This window comes from Pseudophryne corroboree, chromosome 6, assembly GCF_028390025.1.
Source record: "Pseudophryne corroboree isolate aPseCor3 chromosome 6, aPseCor3.hap2, whole genome shotgun sequence".
In the NCBI taxonomy this organism is placed as follows: domain Eukaryota; kingdom Metazoa; phylum Chordata; class Amphibia; order Anura; family Myobatrachidae; genus Pseudophryne; species Pseudophryne corroboree.
Genome location: NC_086449.1, coordinates 36228880 through 36249483, shown reverse-complemented (window position 1 = coordinate 36249483; position 20604 = coordinate 36228880). Strand labels below are relative to the sequence as shown.

At 44.5% G+C, this 20604-nt stretch overlaps 1 protein-coding gene across 1 annotated transcript in view; it reads left to right on the top strand.

Moving 5' to 3' along the window:
• Positions 1-20604, top strand: part of LOC134934209 (uncharacterized) — a 110432-nt gene that overhangs the window by 48595 nt on the left and 41233 nt on the right. Inside the window, exon 3 of the mRNA XM_063929697.1 lies at positions 19166-19540. Coding sequence (XP_063785767.1) covers positions 19166-19540 — 375 coding nt within the window. The remainder of the gene's footprint in view (positions 1-19165; positions 19541-20604) is intronic.

Here is a 20604-nt window from a genome sequence, read left to right as displayed (position 1 = left end):
GCAGCGTACATATAGGCGATTAGTGCGCCTTCAGATATAATAGCTGTCAGCGGTGTTTTTAGGTCCAAAAGGACGGAACAAAAACCGCCATTTTGGAATGGGGCAGATATGCCTTCACCAAGCGACCAATGGGATACCGTTAGTGGGCTGGTTCAATGCGACAGCCGGGCAAAGTGTATAAGTGATTAGTGCACCTGCTGAGATGATAGCTGTAGGCGGACTAGGGGGGAAAAAACATTTTCGACCATTTTAGAGTGGGGCAAATATGCCCTTGTATGCTATTAGGATATTATTGATAAGCAGATTGGATATGGCATAAGATGTGGTATATAACCCAGCCTCCTTTTTCATTGGATACAGTCCTAATCAGGAGGTATAAATCTCCTAGCTTTTCACACACAGACCCAGGAAGTGAGCAAGCCCCACGGGGGTGAAACATGTTTTCCATTCCAATGGGTCCTGTTTTGTCCAACTGCAAGTGATTCACTCCTAGCCTCAGGTCAGATCATTCCATCCTGCCATTTTGGGCTAATTTTTGCCCAGCTGTCATAGAAATTGTATCTATATCCGTGCAGCTTCATTTATGCCTTTTTCCAGGCTTATGCATCTTAGTTTATTGCATCAGGATTAAAAACTGCATTTTATAGGAAAGAAATACTGCATTCTTCTTTGACTTTCCTCCTGCAGATCCTGTTGTCATATTGCTGCATGGGTTATATGAGAATTTCATGTCTATTTCCCTATATCCTAATGATTATAACAGCTCCAATTCACACAAAGTGTTTCTAATGACACCCATGTCACTAGTGATTATTTCATTGCATATACTATTTATTTGTATCTACAATTATCTTTGACATATTTTCTGTTCCTTACACCAGTACCAATGTACACATATATATAAAAAAATTTCTTGATCCGTGTTTCTTTATCCATTTGTATCTATACGGACGGGTAATTTTTATCACCCGTTCCTAATAACTACAGCCTAATTGATCTCCATTATCCTTTTTAGGGTTTTTTTCATAAATCCATATATCTTCGTTTTTTTCATAAATCTATTTTTCGTGGACTCTCATTTGTGATCCAGGGACACAATACCACCGGTGTGGGACTTGATGTCTCCTGCCTAACACAAAAAGCAGATCCACACTGTATCTATAAGACCCAGCTAATTATCCCCCCCTATATAGGTGCACTCTCATTGGACGTCTGACCAAATCCTTCTACTATCAAACCACACTGCTAATGCCCGATCTCGTCCGATCTTGGAAGCGAAACAGTGTGGGCTGAGTTAGTACCTGAGGTGGAGACTCACAGGGAATACTCAGTGTTGTAGAACATCAATCATTGCATATGATGTGTGGTATGTGACTCCAACAGCAGCATCACCATTTGTTCCTATCCTTTTCTTTCTTTACCCTGGTATATCCTTTGATTTGTTTCTATTATTACTTATTGCCATAATAGCTGTTATTCCTTCATTAGGATTATGACAGAATCTAAAATCAATTGACTTAATTGATCTCATTAATACAGATCATCTGTACTGGCCGGGTGAGAAAGGGTTTATGACTTGCAGTGTCTCTACCCCTCTCCATCTCATTTCCTGAGGCAGGACCAGAACATTTTTATCTGGGATCATTCACATCTCCTCAACCAGGGGCAATTATATTCTTAATATTTCCAAATAAATTTTGTTTTATCTGCTGACTAATCAACCTAGTGTTATTCATTCTAGTTATTTAACTACCATTAATGAGTGCGCCCACACAAGAGCCTTCTTCTTTCTCCCTTTTGTTTATGCATATGTCACTGGCTCTGGGCGCACCCCCAAACTGGACATTATATTAAAGATTTTACTTGAAAATTGTCCAAATTTGGTTTTTCTGTAATCAAAAACTATTTTTAGACCGGTGCCGGGTCGCCCCCTTTGTGTAACAGTTATTATTCTATGCTGGTGAATACATCAGCCTCTGACCCATAGGCACGGTCCATTATCATTTTCTATTCTCACACTTATTAACCTTTTTTGCCCCGTGATCCCCAAAAATAAAAAACAAAAAATAATTCTCATTCACCCTTGCACTGTGGACATCTACTTACGACAATATCATACTCAATTATGACCACATTTTCCCTAAAAAATGAATTAACAAGACGCCAAAACCTGGACAATTTTGGTGATCCATTTTCTGAGACATCGGAACCAACCTCTTTAAGCAGTGATTGGAAAACAAGTTTTTCCAAATTACAGAAGAATTTACAGAGAAGAGTTCGCTTATCGTGGGATGTAACCACTCTAGAAAATTATATAAAACATAAAATTGCACCAAGAGGCCTAAGACCCAAGATCTTCCCCTCTTTTCCGCTCGCGACGGACAATTTAAAAACAGAATGGGAAACAGCCCTTCTGAAATGTTCTAACGAATTATTACACATACTAATAAAACACGACACTCTAGTAATTGATCAGGTGGAAAAAGAAATCGCAGATTTGGGAAAGACCCTGGAGACTTGGGAAAAGGATTCGAATTTTCAGACTGCCTTTGAAAAATTCAAAAAAGAGATCGACAACTATGAACGCAACATTGTAGACCGTAAACGAGGAAAGTTTATGCGGGATAAGAGAGACTTTTCCAAAGGAGACGTTTTCAGGTGGAACCCGCCACCCCCTAACAACAGGAACAACAGTAAAAAAACACGGGAGGACCCCACACTATCAGAATTCGAATCCTCAAATAGCGGCGACTCGGCTAGTGAAAACTTTGATCGAGAAGACACTGAAGAATTCTCCCCACGTTTTTTAGAACGAGGCCAGAGAGGGAGAGGCCGCCTCAAATCACGAGGAAGACAAGGCGAGGGGGACAGAAGAGACAACCCAAGAAACTCAGATTGGGATATACCCCGGAACCCGAGATATCCTGTGAGACAGAGAAAGACAACACGGTAGATCTGGCCTCCACAGGCCAATTACAAGTCATCAATTTATCTGACAAAATCTTATCTTCAGATCATATGACCATACTTACCAAGGGACTCTCTTTCTCACCTTCCCGATCTTTTGACCGATTTATGTGGGAAAAAGACCTTCGACTTTATGGTAGAAAACTCCTCCTGAAGAAATTTTTCTCAAAAAATAGAAATTTTGCCAATACACCTGATCCCGATTTATCCATGGAGGACCTCAACGCCCTTACCATTCTAGAAGATCTCCACATGGAATCAGCAGATAATGAAGCCTCTACCTCTAGACCTACATGTAGACCCAAGTCCTCCTTTTTCCCTCCGGATCAGAACAGCCCCGAAATTCGAGTCTTTCTTAACTTAGTCTCCAAAGAATTTGATAACATATATACCCAGACTAAGAAGAACATACATCGTTTCCCCTCCAATCTCAAATTCCATGAGAGAAGGGCATTACAAGAACTTCAAAGCTGGAGGGACGTTATCATCAAACCATCAGACAAGGGGGGCAATATTGTCATTTGGCCACAGCAAATGTAAATCACGGAAGCTCGACGCCAATTAGACAATACCACTTGTTATAAGAAGCTTTTGGGCAATCCCACTTCGGATTTCCTTCAGTCTTATAACCACCTGATTCAGGACACAGCAACAAGAGGTACTATCACACAACAAGAATTCAAATACCTAACGGTTCAAAATCCAAAAACACCCACATTCTACCTATTACCCAAAATACATAAGGACGTAGAACATCCCCCTGGCAGACCAATTATGTCAGGTAACGGAGGACTTTTGGAAAAACCCAGTCGATTCCTTTACCTACATCTCCGAGAATTTGTACTCTCATTACCATCATACTTACAAGACACAGCAGACCTTCTAAGAAAAATTCATGATATACATTTTGAAAATAATTTCTTGCTGGTGACGTGTGATGTGGAGGCCCTATACACGAGCATTAGCCATCACCATGGCCTCACAGCAGTTAAATTTTTTCTTGATCAAGGAGGAGAAAGTGATTTCTCCAACTTTCTCCAACAGTTACTTCACTTTGTTCTTGCCAAAAATTACTTTGTCTTTAAAGATCAATTTTACCTACAAATAAGAGGGACAGCAATGGGCGCAGCTTGTGCGCCCACTTATGCCAACCTTTTCCTTGGATGGTGGGAACATTGTACCGTCTTCAACTCTGCCAATGAAAAATACATCTCACACATCGTCATGTGGCTTCGCTACATTGACGACATTTTCATCATTTGGGATGGTAACAAAGAACTACTAACAGAATTCATCAAATTGCTCAACACTAATGATCTCAATATAGTACTCACATACACCATCAGCTCAGAAACGGTCCCCTTTCTGGATCTCAATATCTACAAATCCAACACAGGTTTTTTGGCAACTGAACTATACCGCAAAGAAACGGCAACCAACAGCCTTCTCCACCAAACTAGTTCACATTTTCCCCCAACAATTGAAAACATTCCCAAGGGGGAGTACCTGCATCTAAGAAGGAACTGCTCGGAAGACTCGGTATTTCACAAGAAAAGCTGGGAACTAACCAATCGTCTTCTGACCAGAGGCTACAGCAAACGTTCGCTCAAACGTGCCTATTCAGCCACTAAGACGATCAAAAGAGAAGATCTCATTTTCAGAAAAATCAAGGAAAAACCCGTACAAGAAGAAAACATCAGGTTTATTGGCACCTTTTGCCCAGAATGGCGAATGCTTCAAAACGCCATATCCAAGCATCTACCGGTATTACAATTAGATCCGGACCTGGCACCATACGCCAATACTCCAGTTCAAATGAGCTGGCGCAGGTCAAAAAATATCAAGGATCATGTGGTCCGCAGTCACTTCATGACTTCCACCTCCAAAAAACCGCAGACAACTGGTACCTTCCCCTGTGGTCACTGCAAATTATGTCCACATATTCTACGTAACAATGCAGTTACTGAGAGATATGGACAATCGGTCAAGATACAACATTTCTTTAACTGCAACTCACAGACAGTAATTTATTGTCTAACCTGCAGCTGTGACCTCAAATACATAGGCATGACCACCAGAAAATTGAAGGAGAGGATTTTAGAACACATGGGAAATATCAGGAATGCTCAACACGATATCACCAGAATGAAACAACTTACTTCAGTCGCCAGACACTTCTACTCCACTCATAAAGGATCAACCAAGGATCTGAAAGTTTTTTGTCTTGATCTTATTAAGTTGGGCATCCGTGGAGGTGATATTACTCAAGAACTATTAAAAAGAGAAAGCGAATGGATTTTCCGTCTGGGCAGCCTAAAACCATTGGGACTCAACGAGAATATCAATTATGGGGCTTTCTTGTAAAACCTACACCCCATCAACACATCTAGTAATCAGTTACCACAATTTGGTATTTTAATATTTTTAACCCGTTTTTATGTTAATTTGTCACAATTTCTAACCACCTCATCCCACTAGCCCCCCGCACTATTCCCCTAACCTCACTTCCCTCTCCTCCCTTTTTTTCCCCCCCTTTAACACCCTAAATCCCCCCTAATTAATTCCCCTTTCCCCCACACTCCAACCCACCCACCCAGCCCACCATTAATACCCAGCGCCTCCCTCCCACTTTCACTCCCCCACTCCCCAACCTTTCCCCCCCCCCTTCTTTCCCCCCCCCCACAAAAACTTACCTAAAACACCCCCCCCCCCCAAAATAAACAAACCCTCCTACCCCCCTTAACACATCCCCCTCCCACCCCCTAACCCCTATACCATAAACCCACTCCCCCCTTTCTCTCCCCCCCCCCAAAATAATAAACCCCTCCCCCCCCTACCCCCACCCACCAACCTAAACACCCCCCCCCTTTCCCCCCCCCCCTTTTCCCTCCCCACATACCTATCCATTTTCCTTCGCTCCACAGCCCATCCCACCTGTCAACTCACTTGCCCCAACCAAATCATGCACACACCATGGCACACATCACCAGTCTATCCGTTCCTTTACTTCACGTCCCAAATCGCAGCCTAAACAATCCCATGTCACTACCATCGCCAATCACAACCGTCCATCCACTTCCATAGTCACATCCCTTCACATCCCACATCCCCAACATACCCTTATATACCACATCTTATGCCATATCCAATCTGCTTATCAATAATATCCTAATAGCATACAAGGGCATATTTGCCCCACTCTAAAATGGTCGAAAATGTTTTTTCCCCCCTAGTCCGCCTACAGCTATCATCTCAGCAGGTGCACTAATCACTTATACACTTTGCCCGGCTGTCGCATTGAACCAGCCCACTAACGGTATCCCATTGGTCGCTTGGTGAAGGCATATCTGCCCCATTCCAAAATGGCGGTTTTTGTTCCGTCCTTTTGGACCTAAAAACACAGCTGACAGCTATTATATCTGAAGGCGCACTAATCGCCTATATGTACGCTGCCCGGTGAATGCTGACAGGGCAGAGGGTCAGGCCATGTCAGTCACTGCAGACTGCTGCGATCGCGTGGCCGCAAGCAATGGACTCCTTTTTTCAGGTCCATTTTCATATACAGTCCAGTCGCAGACCTATCGCACACTGCACACCAGGTCTGTTCTTCTTTCTTTTATTTTTATTTTATTTATATTTTCATCATTATAGAACTATGGCCATACAACTAAGGGCTAACTGCCCTCTTCCAAAATGGCGCCGCGTACCTCAGTGTTTCCTTTCCGTCCCAGCACTTCCCCTGGCTGCAGATATCAGCTGTTCACAGCATCCACTCACACCAATTACCCAGCCTCCTTTTTCATTGGATACAGTCCTAATCAGGAGGTATAAATCTCCTAGCTTTTCACACACAGACCCAGGAAGTGAGCAAGCCCCACAGGGGTGAAACATGTTTTCCATTCCAATGGGTCCTGTTTTGTCCAACTGCAAGTGATTCACTCCTAGCCTCAGGTCAGATCATTCCATCCTGCCATTTTGGGCTAATTTTTGCCCAGCTGTCATAGAAATTGTATCTATATCCGTGCAGCTTCATTTATGCCTTTTTCCAGGCTTATGCATCTTAGTTTATTGCATCAGGATTAAAAACTGCATTTTATAGGAAAGAAATACTGCATTCTTCTTTGACTTTCCTCCTGCAGATCCTGTTGTCATATTGCTGCATGGGTTATATGAGAATTTCATGTCTATTTCCCTATATCCTAATGATTATAACAGCTCCAATTCACACAAAGTGTTTCTAATGACACCCATGTCACTAGTGATTATTTCATTGCATATACTATTTATTTGTATCTACAATTATCTTTGACATATTTTCTGTTCCTTACACCAGTACCAATGTACACATATATATAAAAAAATTTCTTGATCCGTGTTTCTTTATCCATTTGTATCTATACGGACGGGTAATTTTTATCACCCGTTCCTAATAACTACAGCCTAATTGATCTCCATTATCCTTTTTAGGGTTTTTTTCATAAATCCATATATCTTCGTTTTTTTCATAAATCTATTTTTCGTGGACTCTCATTTGTGATCCAGGGACACAATACCACCGGTGTGGGACTTGATGTCTCCTGCCTAACACAAAAAGCAGATCCACACTGTATCTATAAGACCCAGCTAATTATCCCCCCCTATATAGGTGCACTCTCATTGGACGTCTGACCAAATCCTTCTACTATCAAACCACACTGCTAATGCCCGATCTCGTCCGATCTTGGAAGCGAAACAGTGTGGGCTGAGTTAGTACCTGAGGTGGAGACTCACAGGGAATACTCAGTGTTGTAGAACATCAATCATTGCATATGATGTGTGGTATGTGACTCCAACAGCAGCATCACCATTTGTTCCTATCCTTTTCTTTCTTTACCCTGGTATATCCTTTGATTTGTTTCTATTATTACTTATTGCCATAATAGCTGTTATTCCTTCATTAGGATTATGACAGAATCTAAAATCAATTGACTTAATTGATCTCATTAATACAGATCATCTGTACTGGCCGGGTGAGAAAGAGTTTATGACTTGCAGTGTCTCTACCCCTCTCCATCTCATTTCCTGAGGCAGGACCAGAACATTTTTATCTGGGATCATTCACATCTCCTCAACCAGGGGCAATTATATTCTTAATATTTCCAAATAAATTTTGTTTTATCTGCTGACTAATCAACCTAGTGTTATTCATTCTAGTTATTTAACTACCATTAATGAGTGCGCCCACACAAGAGCCTTCTTCTTTCTCCCTTTTGTTTATGCATATGTCACTGGCTCTGGGCGCACCCCCAAACTGGACATTATATTAAAGATTTTACTTGAAAATTGTCCAAATTTGGTTTTTCTGTAATCAAAAACTATTTTTAGACCGGTGCCGGGTCGCCCCCTTTGTGTAACACTGTTCCATATAGCCCAGCTCTATGGAGTATACGGCTTATTGTGGTCACATGCACAGATACACCAATTTCTGCTGTGGAACTCTGCAGCTCCTTCAGGGTTACCTTTGGTCTCTGTGCTGCCTCTCTGATTACTGCCCTCCTTGCCCAGTCTGTGAGTTTTGGTGGCTGGCCCTTTCTTGGCAGGTTTGTTGTAGTACCATGTTCTTTCCATTTGAAGATGATGGATTTGATGGTGCTCCAGGGGATCATCAAAGATTTGGATATTTTTTTATAACCCAACCCTGACTTGTACTTCTCAACAACTTTGTCTCTGACTTGTTTGGAGAGCTCCTTGGTCTTCATGGTGTGATGCCCCCTTGCTTAGTGGTGTTGCAGCCTCTGGTGCCTTTCAGAAAAGGTGTGTTTATACTGACAGATCATGTGACACTTAGATTGCACACAGGTGGACTTCATTTCACTAATTATGTGACTTCTGAAGGTAATTGGTTACACCAGAACTTTTGAGGGACTTCATAGCAAAGGAGATGAATACATATGCACATGCCAATTTTCAGATTTTTATTTATAAAAATTATTTTTTATATCCATTTTTCTCATTTCACTTCACCTTCATAGACTATTTTGTGCATATCCATCACATAAAATTCAGATACAAAAATTAAAATAAATGACAGGTTGTAATGTAACAAAATAGGTAAAAAGCCAAGGGGGTGAATACTTTATGTCACACTATGTCCTATGTACTGTATCTAGGATTATTTTAACTAAAGGAAGCGCCCTTTGAGTCAGAAATATCAATATATACAGTCTCCATGTTGCATTGTTTTTGTACCTCTGATATAATTCTTATTACAGAAAGTGCTTCTAGACCACAACACACAGGGGGTTCATTCAGACCTGATCGCTAGGGTGCGTCACTACCTACAGGGGGAGGGGGAAAACGCTATGCAGGGTTGCGATCGCATGTGCAGGAGAGCTGCACAAACAGAACTTACTGGAGAGCTGCACAGCCCAGGACTTACTCTTCCAGTGCGATGATCGTGGCCGGTGCTGACGTCAGAAACACTCCCTCCAAACGCCGGGTCCCACCTGCGTTTTTCCGGACACTCCTCAAAAATGGTCATTTACCACCCACAAATGGTCACTTCATGTCAATCACCTTGTGACCGGCCTTGCGTTCGCTTTTTTCGCATCATCGCGTTACAGCCCGGCGCTACCCGTCACTGCAGAACAACGCGCCTGATCATTGCTACGCATACACATGCACAGTACAGACCTGATCGCAGGCTGAACGAAAACTTAGCCTAGCGATCAGGTCTGAATGACCCCCAGACTATTAGGAGTCACCACAACCAGTGCATGCTGCACAAGTACTCTGCAGGGAGCAGCTTATGGAGATCATAATGTAATCAAAAAAGATCTCATGATTGAATAAATTAAAACCTGCAAAAGAGATAATCATTATTTCTCTAACGTCCTAGTGGATGCTGGGAACTCCGTAAGGACCATGGGGAATAGACGGGCTCCGCAGGAGACATGGGCACTTTAAGAAAGCTTTGGATTCTGGGTGTGCACTGGCTCCTCCCTCTATGTCCCTCCTCCAGACCTCAGTTAGAATCTGTTAGAATCTGTGCCCGGACGAGCTGGCTGCTCCTGGTGGGCTCTCCTGAGCTTGCTAATAAAGTATTTTAGTTAGGTTTTTTTTATTTTCAGAGAGCTTCTGCTGGCAACAGACTCTCTGCTACGTGGGACTGAGGGGAGAGAAGCAAACCTACTAACTGCGGCTAGGTTGCGCTTCTTAGGCTACTGGACACCATTAGCTCCAGAGGGTTCGAACACAGGATCTTAACCTTGGTCGTCCGTTCCCAGAGCCGCGCCGCCGTCCCCCTCGCAGAGCCAGAAGACAGAAGCCGGCGGGTGAAGCAAGAAGACGTCATAATCGGCGGCAGAAGACTCCTGTCTTCATATGAGGTAGCGCACAGCACTGCAGCTGTGCGCCATTGCTCCCACACTAACCCACACACTCCAGTCACTGTAGGGTGCAGGGCGCAGGGGGGGGGGCGCCCTGAGCAGCAATTAAGGTACCTCTTGGCAAAAGCAGCATATATACAGCTGGGCATTGTATATATGAATGAGCCCCGCCATTCATTTTACACAAAATCACAGGACAGAAGCCCGCCGCTGAGGGGGTGGGGCTTCTTCCTCAGCACTCACCAGCGCCATTTTCTCTCCACAGATCCGCTGAGAGAAGCTCCCCAGGCTCTCCCCTGCACGGTAGAAGAGGGTAAAAAGAGAGGGGGGGCACATAAATTTGGCGCAAAAACAGTATATACAGCAGCTACTGGGTTAACACTAAGTTACTGTGTGATTCCTGGGACATATAGCGCTGGGGTGTGTGCTGGCATACTCTCTCTCTGTCTCTCCAAAGGGCCTTGTGGGGGAACTGTCTTCAAACAGAGCATCCCCTGTGTGTGGTGTGTCGGTACGTGTGTGTCGACATGTCTGAGGTAAAAGGCTCCCACAAGGAGGAGATGGAGCAAATGTGTGTGTGAGGGTGTCTCCGTCGACAACGCCGACACCTGTTTGGATGGGATCGGTATGAAATCCCGCCAATCAAAATCCCGACGGACTAAATCCCGACACCCATTGACCGATGGTCAAAATCCCGACAAGGTCAAAATACCGACACGGACTAAATACCGACATGTAAAATACCGACAAGGTCTAAACACTGACATGTAAAATGCCGACAGGTCGAAATACCGACATGCATTTTTTGATGTTTTTTTGTGTGTATGTCGACATAAATCAACATGGACACCATATAAAGTGTACCGCGTCCCCTCGCATGGCTCGCTGCGCTCGCCATGCTTCGGGCACGGTGCCTCGCTGCGCTCGGCACACTATTATATTCCCCCTCCAGGTCCACTGGGACGGTAAAGTATGAACAAGTCGGTTTCAATGAAAAAAATCATGAAAAACTTGTGTCGGTATTTCGACCTGTCGGCATTTTACATGTCGGTATTTAGACCTTGTCGGTATTTTAAATGTCGGTATTTAGTCCGTGTCGGTATTTTGACCTTGTCGGGATTTTGACCATCGGTCAATGGGTGTCGGTATTTAGTCCGTCGGGATTTTGATTGGAGGTAAAGTGACTGCATCCCGTTTGGATATGTGTAAGTGCTAAGGTGAATTTATTGCACAAAAGATTAGAGAACAGACAGGAAATCTACCCATGTCTGTCCCTATGTCGCAGAGACCTTCAGAGTCTCTCAATGCTCACTATCCAAAATAATAGACACTGTTATCGACACGGAGTTGACTCCAGTGTCAACTACGATAATGCAAAGTTACAGCCAAAATGGCAGAAAAGTATTCAATATATGTTTATTGTAATAAAAGATGATTTACATATCACTGATGACTCATCTGTCCCTGACACGAGGGTACACACACATGTTTAAGGGGAAGAAAGCTGAGGTAAATTTTCCTCCTCTCATGATAAAAAAGAGCGGGAAACTCCAGACAAGAGACTGCAGTTTCCCATAAAGAATTCTCAGGCAGTTTCCTTTCCCCACTAGGGCCAGTATATGATGGGAATCTTCCCCTAGGGTGTCACAAAAGGCAGCCCTGATGTTACAGCTATTCTCAGGGATCCTGCAGATAGCGTGCACATTCTGGTAGACTACTCAGACCGGCGATTGTGTCGGCATGGGTTTATAGCGCTGTGGCAGCGTAGACAGGTCCCTTATCAGCAGAGATTGAGACCCTAGTATGTATATAGATATATATATGTATATATAGAGGTGTATATATAAGTGTCCAGGTAGGCAGCACACACAGTCAAATGTTACAATGGTCCGGTGCCTTCCGTAGGGGTCCCGCATGCAGGGTACTCCAAACATCTACTCGCAATCGGCGGCCTATGTCTGATAATTTACGAGTGCCGCCGATTGCGAGTAGAGGTGTATATATATATATATATATATATATATATATATATATATATATATATATTAAAGATGCTGTCTTAAGAGATATGTATATATAAAACATGCCCATAGAGACATGAGTATACTGGGTCCTACAGTCAAAGCTATGTCGATTTCTGCTTGACGTGTCCTGTACAATATGCAATGGACAGATGATGCCGACTTAAGAGGCATATGGAAGGCTGAAGATTGTGTGGAGAAGGGTTCTCGGACCTGGTCTCCACAGCTATGGCTTGTAATTCTGATATTTTGCCTTTTAACCCTGCACAGCCTAGGGAAGCACGACATTATCAAATGCAGCCTTTCGAATAAAGAAACAAGAAAGTCCGAGGTGCGTCCTTTCTTGCCAGAGGCGGGGGCAGAGAAAAAAAGCTGCACAACACAGCTAGTTACCAGGAACAGAGGTCCTAAAAACCCCGGCCTCTACAAAAATTCACTGCATGTCGCTGGGGCTTCACAGGCGGAGCTAGGCCCAGTGGGGGCACGCCTTTGGAAGTGCAGCCAAAAGTGGGTTCACTCCCTGTTAGATCCCTGGGCAATAGATATTGTATCTCAGGGATTCAAGCTGGACTTTGAGAAGATGCCTCCTCACCGACGGCCCTGCTGGCTTCCCCCCACGAGAGGGAAACAGTGTTAACTGCAATTCACAAATTGTATCTTCAACAGGTGGTGGTCAAGGTTCCCCTCCTTCAACAAGGAGGGGGTTATTATTTGACCATGTTGTAGTCCCGAAACCAGACGGTTCGGTCAGATCCATATTGAATTTAAAATCCCTGAACATATACCTGAAAATTTGCAAGTTCAAGATGAAATCGCTAAGAGCGGTCGTTGCAAGCCTGAAAGGTGACTCGGGACATACAGGATGCATACCTTCATGTCCCCATTTATCCACCTCATCAGGCGTACCTCAGAATTGCGGTACGGGATTGTCATTACCAATTTCAGACGTTGCCGTTTGGTCTCTCCACGGCCTGGAGAATGTTCATCAAGGTAATGGCGGAAATGATGGTGCTCCTGCGGAAGCAAGGTGTCACTATTATCACGTACTTGGACGATCTCCGCATAAAAGCGAGATCAGCTGAACAGCGTATCACTTTCTCTGGAAGTGTAACGGCAACACGGCTGGATTCTATATATTCCAAAGTCGCAGTTGGTTTCTACAGCTCATCTGCCTCTCCTAGGCACGATCCTAGACACAGACCAGAAAAGGGTTTATCTCCCAATAGAGAGAGCTCAGGAGCTCGTGACACTGGTCAGGAATCTATTAAAACCAAAACAGGAGTCAGTGCATCACTGAACTCGAGTCCTGGGAAGGATGGTGGCATCATAAGAGTCCATTCCCTTCGGCAGGTTCCATGCGAGGACCTTCCAATGGAACTTACTGGACAAGTGGTCCAGATCACATCTTCAGATGCATCGGTTAATCACCCTATCCCTCAGGGCCAGGGTGTCTCTCCTGTGGTGGCTGCAGAGTGCTCACCTTCTCGAAGGTAGCAGATTAGGCATTTAAGCCTCCGAGGGTGGGGGACAGTCACACAGGGAAGAAATTTCCAAGGTCTGTGGTCAAGTCAGGAGACTTGCCTCCACATCAATATCCTGGAACTAAGGGCCATATACAACGCCCTGCGTCAAGCGGAAAATCTGCTTCGCGACAAATCAGTGCTGATTCAGTCAGACAACATCACCTCAGTGGCTCATGTAAACCGCCAAGGCGGCACAAGGAGCAGGGTGGCGATGGCGGAAGACGCCAGTATTCTTCGCTGAGCGGAGGATCATGTGAGAGCACTGTCAGCAGTGTTCATCCCAGGAGTGGACAACTGGGAAGCAGACTTCCTCAACAGGCACGACCTCCACCTGGGAGAGTGGGGACTTCATCAAGAAGTCTTCACACAGATTGTGAGTTGGTGGGAACTACCACTGGTGTACATGATGGCGTCCCGCCTCAACAAAAAGCTACAGAAGTATTGCCCAAGGTCAAGAGACCCTCAGGCGATAGCTGTAGACGCACTAGTGACACCGTGTGTGTTCCAGTCAGTTTATGTCTTCCCTCCTCTTCCTCTCATACCCAAGGTGTTGAGAATTATAAGAAAAAGAGGAGTGAGAACAATACTCATTGTTCCGGATTGCCCAAGAAGAACTTGGTATCCAGATCTGCAAGAGATGCTCACAGAGGACCCATGGCCTCTGCCTCTAAGACAAGACTTGTTGCAACAGGGGCCCTGTCTGTTCCAAGACTTACCGCGGCTGCGTTTGACGGCATTGCGGTTGAACGCCGGATCCTAGCAGAAAAAGGCATTCCGGATGAGGTCAATCCTACGCTGATAAAGGCTAGGAAGGACGTGACAGCAAAACATTATCACCGTATATGGCGCAAATATGTTGCTTGGTGTGAGGCTAGGAAGGCCCCCACGGAGGAATTCCAGCTGGGCCGTTTCCTTCACTTCCTACAGTCGTGAGTGTCGTTGAGCCTGAAATTGGGTCCAGATTTCGACCCTGTCTATTTTCTTTCAAAAAGAACTGGCTTCGCTGCCTGAAGTTCAGACATTTGTAAAGGGAGTGATGCATATTCAGCCACCTTTTGTGCCCCCATTGGCACCTTGGGATCTTAACGTGGTGTTAAGTTTCCTGAAGTCACATTAGTTTGAACCACTTAAAACCGTGGAGTTAAAATATCTCACGTGGAAGGTGGTCATGCTATTAGCCTTGGCCTCGGCGAGGCGTGTGTCAGAATTAGCGGCTTTGTCACATAAAAGCCCCTATCTGGTTTTTCATATGGACAGAGTGGAATTGAGGACTCGTCCACAATTTCTGCCAAAGGTGGGGTCATCTTTTCATATGAACCAACCTATTGTGGTGCCTGTGGCTACTCGTGACTTGGAGGACTCCGAGTTACTAGACGTGGTCAGGGCTTTGAAGATTTAGGTAGCCAGAACGGCTAGGGTCAGGAAAACTGAGTCGCTGTTTATCCTGTATGCATCCAACAAGCTGGGTGCTCCTGCTTCAAAGCAGACGATTGCTTGCTGGATCTGTAACACGATTCAGCAGGCTCATTCTGCGGCTGGATTGCCGCTGCCAAAATCAGTAAAGGCCCATTCCACAAGGAAGGTGGGCTCTTCTTGGGCGGCTGCCCGAGGAGTCTCGGCATTACAGCTTTGCCGAGCAGCTATTTGGTCAGGTTCAAACATTTTTGCAAAGTTATACAAGTTTGATACCCTGGCTGAGGAGGACCTTGAGTTTGCTCATTCGGTGCTGCAGAGTCATCCGCACTCTCCCGCCCGTTTGGGAGCTTTGGTATAATCCCCATGGTCCTTACGGAGTCCCCAGCATCCACTAAGACTTAAAATAAGATTTTACTTACCAGTAAATCTATTTCTCGTAGTCCGTAGTGGATGCTGGGCGCCCGTCCCAAGTGCGGACTTCTTCTGCAATACTTGTATATTGTTATTGCTTACATAAAGGTTATGTTATGGTTGCATCACGATTGATCTGATGCTCTATTGTTGTTCATACTGTTAACTGGGTAAGTTTATCACAAGTGATACGGTGTGATTGGTGTGGCTGGATGAGTCTAGCCCTGGATTCCAAAATCCTTTCCTTGTACTGTCAGCTCTTCCGGGCACAGTTTCTCTAACTGAGGTCTGGAGGAGGGACAAAGAGGGAGGAGCCAGTGTACACCCAGAATCCAAAGCTTTCTTAAAGTGCCCATGTCTCTTGCGGAGCCCGTCTATTCCCCATGGTCCTTACGGAGTCCCCAGCATCCACTACGGACTACGAGATATAGATTTACCGGTAAGTAAAATCTTATTATTTTCACTTCTGCTTATAGAAAATGGAATTTGTTCTACCTATATAGCCAATTTTGAAGGGAGGAAATAATTGCCCTTAAGGGTATAATCGACATTTGTTAGGAACGATCTATACACTCCCATACTTAAGCCCCTAAAAACTATTACTATTGATTAGACTAAACAAATTTAAAAGGGCCAGGGAGTTTTGCTCTGTTCTTATAATATCTGCTTTTTTGTAAAATTAAATAGGAACAGGCAGTGTATTTGAGTCTATATTATATCCCTTGTTTCCAGGCTGACAAACATTTACCCTATGTCATGCCTATTAAGAACCAATTTGTTCAAGTTAATAAAAATAAAAGTTACGTTTTATTTAATTAACTATACAAGACAAAAAGAGTGCACCACCAAGTAAGCCATCTTAAGCTGAGACCCACTAGTGATCTTGCTGAACCCCCTAACCTGTATACTGTACCTTTCTTACAGGCATACCTCCATCCAAACTAATGTACTAGTCTGTATTTATACCTAGAAATCCCAGCTTCTTATTGGTTGGTTAAAATATTAGATATTATTATCCCCCCTCTATTTACCTGTGCATAGTCTTCAAGGCTGGAGGCCTCCTCCACAACTACTGTGTATACTTGTGGATGGAGCCCTTCATTCTCTTTGGCAGGATTCAAGCGTGGTCAATCTGTTGAAATCAGAGCACTACAATTTGGCCACCGTGCTCGATCCTAGGTTTAATGCCTACGTTGTATCTCTCTTTCTGGCGGACACAAGTGTGCAGAGGTATAAAGACCTGCTGGTGAGACAATTGTCAGCTCAAGCAGAAAATGACATTTCAACAGCTCCTCCCTAATTTTCTCCCGCAACAGGGGCTGCGAGGAAAAGGATAACATTTCCTAGTCCACCAGCTGCAGGGCAGTCAGGAGCTAAAGCTGACATCTTGTCTGGACTGAAGGACCTGCCAATGATTACTGACATGTCTACTGTCACTGCATATGATGCTGTCATCATTGAAAGAATGGCGGAGGATTATATCGGTGACAGCATCACTGTAGGCATGTCAGACAGTCCGTATGTAAACAGGCAGGAAACAGATGCAATTTGGAGGCCCTTGCACAAACTGGCTTTATATTACCTAAGTTGCCCCCCCCCCTCCCCCCCTCCAGTGTGTACTCTGAAAGAGTGTTTAGTGCAGCCGGTAACCTTGTCAGTGATCGGTGTAGGAGGTTACTTCCACAAAACGTGGAATTATAAATTCCTTCAGGAAGACATTTACAAGCAATTGCCTCCAGAAAGTACACAGGGACCTGTGATGGTGGATTCCAGCGGGGACGAATGAATACTGTACTCTGTGAGGAAGATGATTTTAATACTGAAGAGGGTGAGGAATTGGAGGATGAGGACGAGGACAAGATCTTGTCTCTGTAGATCCAGTTTGTGCAAGGATAGATGAATGCTTCTTCTTTGGTGGTGGCCCAAACAAAGCAATCTATTCAGCCACAGTCATGGAAGGGCCCAAGGACAATTCCATCTTGCACCTCTTTTTCTTCTTTGTCATTACGTGCTCTTTGGGGCCTAGTTTTTAAAACTGCCATCCTATCTGACATTGCAGTGCCACTCCTAGATGGGCCAGGTGTTTGTGCCGCGCACTTGTGTCGCTTAGCTTAGTCATCCAGCAACCTCGGTGCAACCTTTTGACCTAAAAACCATATTGTGAGGTGTTCAGAATAGAATGGAAATGAGTGGAAATCAATGTTATTGAGGTTAATAATACCGTAGGATCAAAATTACCCCAAAATTCTGTGATTTTAGGTGTTTTTATGTTTTTTTTAAAAATCATCCAGAACCAAAAAACGAAAGGGTGGTTTTGGCAAAACCAATCCAGATTCAAAACATGAAAGGAGATCAAGATCCAAAACAAAAACATAAAACCCGAAAAGTGTCCGGTGCACATCTCTAGTTCAGAGTATGCAAAAACTCTACAGAGTAATGAAATGTGTCCTCTACCACGGAATCAACCAACTCGTACCTAACCATGGTCCCGATTCAGCATGAGTTGTAGTTGTACTACTATTCGCACAAGTACAACTCACGTCACTGGCATGCAGGGGGACACCCAACACAGGGCAATTCTGCCTCGCATGCTGGGTTCTTCTCCTCTGCAAACATGCGAGTGCTTTGCTAAGCAGCGAAGTGCTCACATGATAAGGGTAGCCCCCTGCTTTTGCAGCCTAGCTGCAAAGGCAGACAGCTACCCGCAGTGTTTATGCTCGCAGCGGCTGCGTGTGCTGCCACCCCACACACGGTCCGGACACTCCTCAGTAGTCCGGACTGCACCCCCCAAATGGTGCCCCACGAACTGCGTCATCGTCGACCTGTCACTGCCCCTTCGCCAGGTCTAAGACTGCGCTCTGAAGAGAACGTAGATTAAGACCTTGCACATGCGCGCACCGGACTACTGTTGAATGCAGACGGGGTTATGGGCTGTGGGGCTGCAGACAGGGCTGGCAGAAAAGCAGTGAGTGCTGTAGAAGTGGCTGGTGGATGGACTGTGAAATATGCAGCAGGGTCTGGCAGCCGGGGCAGCAGGAAGGGCTGGCAGCTGGGCTCCTGAACCAGCTTACCGAAGGCTGATGAATGGCATCCGCTTCTGCACTCTACTTCCATACGGATGATTCAGGCCACACTGTCCGGCCCACTGGGGAAGCTCCCTGTGAGGCATATTGCCAATACACCCCTGTTACCCCACTGTGTGATTGGTCATGAGTCTCAGCTTGTGATACATGTACCTCAAGTTATGATTAACTATGTTTTGATTGTTTATTTTATTTCTATGAAGATTCTCAAAAAATTTTGATGCCGTATTCAGAAAATGTTTCACCAGTTGAAGATCAAGAGTCGCCTCTTTCATACTGTATACTAAAAGTGAACTCTGAATTACTTTAATTGGATGAGGTACTGTATATAAATATTTTGCTCTGTAATTATCCTATGTCACATTTTCTCTTTCTAGATACATCGTCCTCCGCAAAACTTTATGTTATGCAGCCAAACAATATCACAGCTGACACTGGAGGTTCCGTGACTCTTAACTGCTCAGGCACTTTTGCCCCTTATCACAGAGCTAGACATTCCCTCTCACTCAATATTTATTGGAGAGTGAACAGCACAAGTGGCCCTTACGCCTACCACCCCCACCAGGAAATGATCCATCCCAGGTATAAGGGAAGAATTGAGATATTAAAAGTAGCAGATCTCCACATACAGGGGGTGCAGGCAGAAGACAGCGCTACCTACTACTGCTTTATGATCATCACGCGGTGTGTATATGAAGAAAGAACACTACTCGTGGCTTCACATGGAGAAGGAACCAGTCTGATCGTGAAAGGTATCAATAAAATTAATGATAAAATATAAATGAAAAATATTAGTTCAGGTATTCAGAATGAAAATTGCTCCTAGACACTAGCGTGTAAACTCAGAGAAATAACACATACACTATGATCTGATAAGCTGCATTTCCACAGAACGTGCATCATTTTACATTATAGTGATACAAACATGATCGGTAGATCTTCTGTTTATTTTAAACAGTTTTCCAGTAAAACAATACCTAAAATATAAAGGTATACAGGGATGTGATTGGTGCACCGAGCAGGAGCTGGAATGTGGACTGTACAAGTTATGGGCCTAATTCAGACCTGGTCGCTGGGGCTGCTAAAATTGTTGTCCTGCAAGTCGCCGCCCAATGGAAATGTATATTCGACGTGCAAGTGTGCGATCGCATGTGTACGCCGAGCTGCTAAAAATCCCTCAGTCAGCGGACAGATGCAAATCCATTCCCACCTCACTCACCAGTGAATGGTTTTTACCACTGTGTGTGCAGTGTGTGCGCAGCCCAGGACTTATCCTACAGTGCGATGAGAACAGGCTGATCGGGGCCGGAGCTGACGTCACACACCCTCCCTGAAAACGCTCAGGCACGCCTGTCTTTTCCCTGACACTCTCAGAAAACGTCAGTTACCGCCCCCAAACGGCCTCCTCCTGTCAATCAGCATGCCAATGGCTGTGCGATTAGAATTTTCCCACCAGTCTATCGCTGACCGGCGATGCCTGTTGTTTGCCAATGCACATGCGCATTGTGGTGCATACGCACGCCCAGTTAATTGCAAACGAAAAAAAAACATTAGAAAACACACAGCAGCAATCAGGTCTGAATCGGGCCCTATATCTGGCATGCAGGGGATTTTCAACTGCTCCAACTTTTTATATATATATATATATACTGTATATACAGTTCTGTAGCAATAAGCGCGGCACTGGGAGTCTTGACAAGATGCAGTGAAAAAAATCTCTGTGCTTTATTCTACGTTTCGGGATCGCAGCCCCTTCGTCAGGATACCAAACATTACAAACATACGTGTTTAAATACCTTTAGTGCAAGAGGAGGTT